The sequence below is a fragment of the Caenorhabditis remanei genome, chromosome II (assembly GCF_010183535.1).
Source record: "Caenorhabditis remanei strain PX506 chromosome II, whole genome shotgun sequence".
In the NCBI taxonomy this organism is placed as follows: Eukaryota; Metazoa; Nematoda; class Chromadorea; order Rhabditida; family Rhabditidae; genus Caenorhabditis; species Caenorhabditis remanei.
This window is the reverse complement of record NC_071329.1, coordinates 5434868-5440987: the sequence shown is the minus strand read 5'-3', so window position 1 is coordinate 5440987 and position 6120 is coordinate 5434868. Positions and strand designations below refer to the sequence as shown.

The window sequence follows — 6120 nt, the reverse complement described above, 5'->3', positions numbered from 1 at the left end:
TTCTGGATTCCGGAACATTTTCAATAGAAAAAAGTGATTTTTGGGTAGAAAAACGATGAATTTCTCGATTTTTCGATGAAAAATAACGAGAAACCATATCTTAAATGCTTAAAATCAGAAATTTGAATTTTTCATCGCTCATGATGCAACTCAATTCAACTTCCACCGATTTCCACCGACTAAAAAGCTATAATTTTCAGATGAGTCTCAAAGTGTTGTCTCGAAACATTCAACAAGTGCGCGGAATGATCAGACCGCCCAAAAACCTTCCGTTTCGTGGAATTTTCAGAAAAGATGGGGAGGTGGTGAGGAAGGACGAGCTGTTGGTGAATCAGTTCAGAATGAATTATCATCCAGGGTTGAATGTGAGTTTTTAAGATGTGATTGGGATGGAAAAATTGATGAAAATTGAAAAAAGTTGAGAAAAATAGAAAAAAATACTCCAATTTTGTCGAAAAATCTTAAAATAGTGTTTTCTGGACAAAAATTCAGAAAAAATTGCAAGAAAATATGGAATCCACTATCCAAATCCTGGATATCTATAATTTTTGCTCAAAAACCAACAAAATTCCAATTTATTTGAGTACTTTTTGAAATTTTATAGCCGTTTTCTAAACTCAAATCAAATTTTTTTGCAAAATCAGAAACTGAGTGATTTAGCTCACAAAACTGCGTAGTTTTTATTGAAAAATGTGAATTTTGGCAACTTTTTGTAGACTGTTAGCCTCTCAAGCCGAATTTTCAATCTAAAACTCTAATTTATGTTTAAATACCTGAAAAATCTCAAACTATGTTTATAAATCTGTTTTTCACCGAATTTTAAGCGATTTTTGTCAATTTTCTGCACTTTTTAAGCGATTAGAAATGCCAAAAATCGGAATTTTGAACAAAAATGTCTGATTTCCTCGATTTTGATGATGGAATTGATATTTTCCAACGATTTTTCCAAAACTTTTGTCCAGAAAAACCCTATTTAATGAATTTTCGTCAAAATTTGAGTACAATTATCACTTTTTTACCATAGTTGTCAAGGTCCGGCCCGGGCAAATTGGCGCGAGAATCAAATTTTCATATTTTTTGAATTTTTTTGCGAAAAAGTCAAATTTTCGACTATCATTCAGAATTAGAGGAATTTCTGAAAAATAGTCAAAAATGGTCACATTTTCGATGAAAAATTGAAAAAATTTCGAAAAAAAATTGGAAAAAGGATCATTTTTTGAAGCCGGGGCCTTCGGGCCTTGACAACTATGGGAATTTTGAAGAAATTTTCTCGATTTTGATGATAGAATTGATATTTTCCAGCAATTTTTTCAAATTTCTGATCAGAAAACCCCTATTTAATGATTTTTCGTCACTTTTTACTGATTTTTTATCAATTTTCCTCAACTTTCGTCAATTTTCAACCATTTTTCCAGGTCTACTACGAGAACGACCGTGGCGAACGTCTCCTCCGTGCCCATTGTGACGGCGTCGTTCGAATTACCCGCGAGAAATGTGATCCAGACTACGAAATTGAGGAAATGAAGGCGTATGAGTACAGGAAGGACGTCGATTTGTACAAAATGACATTCAACGTCGTTCCGTTGGAATTATCACAGAAACATACGCTGAAACATGAGATTTGAGTGAATTTTATTGAAAAATCTCGAGTTTTTCACTGAAAATCACCTTTTTGGGGGGTTTTCAGCACTTTTTTCAATTTTTACGGGCTTTAGTGACCTAGAATAGTAAATTTTCTCAGTTTTCCGTTGTTTGATTGTTCTCTTTTTTGTTTTAATGAATATAAATATTGTTTTTTATAAATTACTCGATTTTTTGTTATTTTTGAATGGTTTCTGAGCCATTTTCTCATATTTTTGTCTGTTTTTATTTGTTTTTCAGGAGGTTTCAACATCAAAAACGTTTTAAAAAGTTTATTGCGTAAAAACTATTCGGTGGTCTAGAAATTTAAATTATATTTTCACCACAAATTTATTTTTTGACTAAAAAAAAAAAATATTTTTCGTGTTAAAATCTCCATTTTTCATTTAAAAAACCTAAATTTTTAGATTTAAAATCTTAAAATGAACAATTTTTGCACCGAAAAATGTGAAATCTGATCTAAATTTAATTTTCCCGTTTTCTGACTAAAAATAAGTGAAAAGTCTTCATAAACTACATTTTTCAACTTTAAACCCACTGAAAATGCCTCAAAAATTATTATTTTCAGGCCGAAAATCATAAGTTTTTGGCTAAAAAAGAACAATTTTGATCGAAAACAGGCATTTTGAGTGAAAATTTTGAAAAAAATGAAGATGGCCGAAGTTTGGTCTTCTAGGCCACCACACTGTTTTTAGCCAATTTTCAGTGGTTTTCTGATGAATTTCAGCTCAAAATTTGACTTTTCAGAGCTGAAATTTGCTATTCCAGCCATAAATAGATTGGTGGCAGAAGTTTGGATTCCTAGGCCACCAAAACTGAAATTTCCTTTTTCTCTAAATCCCCAACATTTCCCTTCTCAAATTCAAAATTTCAGTCATTTTATCTGAAATTTTGGTCACTTTTTGAAAATTTCCCCGGTCATCATCCATTTTCTTTCATTTTTCTCAATTCTTCTATCCTTATTTTCATCTCATTTTCAGTCCCCGCCCCTCGCACAAAATGGACACCCCAGACGGTCCGAATCTGGAACGTGACGTCCAACGGATTCTGGAGTTAATGGAGCACGTTCAGAAGACAGGAGAAGTGAATAATCCCAAATTGGCATCACTTCAACAAGTTCTTCAATCTGAATTCTTTGGAGCAGTTCGAGAAGTTTATGAGACTGTCTATGACTCGATTGATGCTGATGCAACGCCTACGGTGAGTGAAAAAACAAAGAAGAAATCGCAATTTTAGATGATTTTTAGAAGGAAAAATTTATGAAAAGTTAGTGTTTTCCTCATAAAATCATTCAAAAATAGGTTTTTATGCGGAAACCTGCGACAAAAATGGGCGGAGCCTAAAAGTTCAAGAAATTAGGAAACTAAGCTCCGCCCACTTCTAAACAACATGTTTTCAACTTGAAAATGGCTGAATTGAGCCTAATTCTGCTAGGCTCCGCCCACTTTTTGTATTTTTGAAAAATTTCCATTTTTTTGCAAAAAAGTGATCAAATCTACTGAAAATTAGATGCAGAATGCGGCAAAAAGGGGCGGAGTCTAACATTTTAAGAAATTAGTAAACTAAGCTCCGCCCACTTTTGAGCCAAATAATGGGCGGAGTCTTCTCAAAATTCTTTATATGGATATAGACTCCGCCCACGTTGAGAATACAGCTAAAAGGGGCGGAGTCAAATGTTTCGAAGAATCAACAAATAAGCTCCGCCCACTTTAACCTCCTTATTTAGGGGCGGAGTCAAACAATCCTTTAAGCTCCGCCCACTTTCTAAACTTTTTTTCTGAAAATAAGCGAGAATGGGTGGTCTAGAAGCCCAAACATCGGCCACCAATCTGTTTAGGACTGGAATTGCTAATTTTGGCTCTAAAAACTCAAAATTTGAGCTGAAATTCATAGAAAATCACTGAAGATTGCCTAGAAACAGTTCGGTGGCCTAGGATTCACTGTGGTGGCCTAGAAATCCAAACTTCGGCCACCAACGGTTGGAATAGCTCATTTTGGCTCAAAATTTGAGCTGAAATAAAATTGATAATTTCCTCGACTTTTTCCCCCGAAAATCCTGCTTTTTCACTCCAAAAATTCAAATTTTCAGTCATTTTTTCAATATTTTCAGACGAAAGCCGCCGCCACCGCCAAAGCGACAGTCGCTGCATTTGCCGCCGCCGAAGGCCACGCCCACCCACGTATCATTGAATTGCCGAAGACGGATCAGGGACTTGGATTCAATGTGATGGGCGGAAAAGAACAGAATTCACCTATTTATATTTCTAGGTGAGGGACTAGTTTTTTCACGTTCTTGGATTTCTAGGCCACCGAATTTCCTGATGGCCTAGAAATCTGAAAGTTAAGCCACTCTGAAACTTTTTTTCCAGAATTATCCCCGGTGGAGTCGCGGATCGTCAAGGCGGTCTGAAACGAGGAGATCAATTGATTGCGGTGAATGGAGTGGTGAGTTGATGGAGGACATCTGGAAATCGGGATACACAGACAGACGAAAACTGAAATTTTGCCTTTTTTGAATAAAAAATTCCAGTTTTTTTAGTGAAAATGACCAAAGATGACTTAAAATTCAGCTGAATTTCATCTCTAAACCACCGAAAACACATAAAACCAGTTTGGTGGCCTAGAAATCCAAAGTTAGGCCATCATCGGGGTTTCAAAGTTTTTTAATTGAAAATTCCTATTTTGACAATTTTTTCCTTGAAACTCGAGCAAAAACTGAAATTTTGACCATATTTTCTAGTAAATCTATCAATTTTCGACATTTTTTTCATCAGAAATTCAAATTTTTAGTGAAAATTAAGCGAAAATAGTTCAAAATTCAGCATTTTAAGCTGAATTCATCTCAAAATCGCTGAAAACACAAAAAACTAGTTTGGAGGCCTAGAAACCCAAATTTAGGCCATCATCGGTTTTTCGAAGTTTTTAATTGAAAATTCCCTTTTTTTTTCGACCTTTTTTCGAAAATCGCGCAGAAACTGAAAATTTGACAGTTTTTAAAATAAATTTCCGGACATCTGAACACAGTTTTTTCAGCAAAAATCCAACTTTTTAGTGAAAATGAGCAAGAATTGCTGAAAATTCAGCCAAATTTCATCTCAAAATCACTGAAAATTGCCTACGAAGTTTTTAATTGAAAATTCTTATTTTTAACGATTTTTTCCTTGAAGCACGAGCAAAAACTGAAAAAATTGACTATGTTGGGATGATTTCAGTCAGAAATTCGGGATTTTTCAAAGATTTATCAGCAATTTTTCAATTTTTAAGCATAAAAATGAGCCATTTTTCTCTCAGAACGTGGAAAGCGAGTGCCATGAAAAAGCGGTGGATCTTCTGAAATCAGCCGTTGGAAGTGTGAAATTAGTCGTCCGTTATATGCCAAAATTACTCGATGAAATGGAGAGAAGATTCGAGAGACAACGATTAAGATCCACTCAACAGAGTCCAACACTTCCAACACCTTCTGGACCGTCGACGGCGTCGAGGAGATAGAAAATGATAAAAATCTGGATATTTCAGACTTAAAATGGCCAAAATTTCAGATAAAAATGACTGAAAATTTGAATTTTCGAAGGGAAATGTTGGAAATTTCATGGAAAACTTTGTGAAAAAACGTAATTTTTGGCCCAGAAATGGTTAAAAACAAAATATCAGTTTTGGTGGCCTAGAAATCGAAACATCGGCCACCAATCTATTTACAGCTGGAATAGCTAATTTTGGCTTTGAAAAGTCAAATTTTGAGCTTTAATTCATCAAAAAATCACTGAAAATTGGCTAAAAACAGAAAAGTTTGATGGCCTAGGATTCTCTTCGGTGGCCTAGAAATCCAAACTTCGGCCACCAATCTATATACATCTGAAATAGCTAATTTTGGCTCTAAAAACTTATATTTTGAGCTGAAATTCATCAGAAAACAACTGAAAATCGCCTAGAAACAGTTTGGTGGCCTAGAATTCTCTTTGGTGGCCTAGAAATCCAAAGTTCGGTCATCGCTCGCTTTTTTTGAAGTTTTTGCTGAAAAGCCCCGTTTTCTATCGTTTTTCGACCAAAATATCATTTTACGACCGGAAATCGATATTTTTCGTCATTTTTCATGATTTTTTCCATGAAAATCCCACATTTTCACCCCAGAAATTCAAATTTTCAGTCTTTTTCCCCATATTTTCTAATTCAACTAACACAAAAATAATCATTTCTAATACTTCTACTTCTCTCTCTCTAATTTTCTAGATTATAGTTTTTTTTTCATTCAAAATCCCCAAAAAGTGTGTACATATTCGTATTCCTGCCAATTTTCATTGTATTTTCCCTTTTTTGCTAAAATGACCCAAAATATTCCAATTTTCATGTAATCTCAGCCCAAAATCTTGCAAATTTTGCCCTGAAACTGCTTTAATATTTCCCTGCCTTGAATTCCCCCTCTCTAGGTGCTTTTCTCCCCATTTTTTGCATTTTTTTTCAGTTTTTTCAGACAATTTTCAT

The 6120-nt window shown here is 34.5% G+C and overlaps 2 protein-coding genes across 2 annotated transcripts; both read left to right on the top strand.

Moving 5' to 3' along the window:
* Nucleotides 1–200: 200 nt before the first annotated feature.
* GCK72_004678 (uncharacterized protein) lies at nucleotides 201–1625 on the top strand (the record flags this gene model as incomplete). Its single annotated transcript, XM_003104278.2, has 2 exons — nucleotides 201–365; nucleotides 1416–1625. The coding sequence occupies 2 exons, from the start codon at nucleotides 201–203 to the stop codon at nucleotides 1623–1625; spliced, it is 375 nt and encodes a 124-aa protein (XP_003104326.1).
* A 1015-nt stretch (nucleotides 1626–2640) lies between these two features.
* GCK72_004677 (uncharacterized protein) lies at nucleotides 2641–5130 on the top strand (the record flags this gene model as incomplete). Its single annotated transcript, XM_003104207.2, has 4 exons — nucleotides 2641–2841; nucleotides 3752–3909; nucleotides 4011–4086; nucleotides 4933–5130. The coding sequence occupies 4 exons, from the start codon at nucleotides 2641–2643 to the stop codon at nucleotides 5128–5130; spliced, it is 633 nt and encodes a 210-aa protein (XP_003104255.2).
* Nucleotides 5131–6120: the final 990 nt, after the last annotated feature.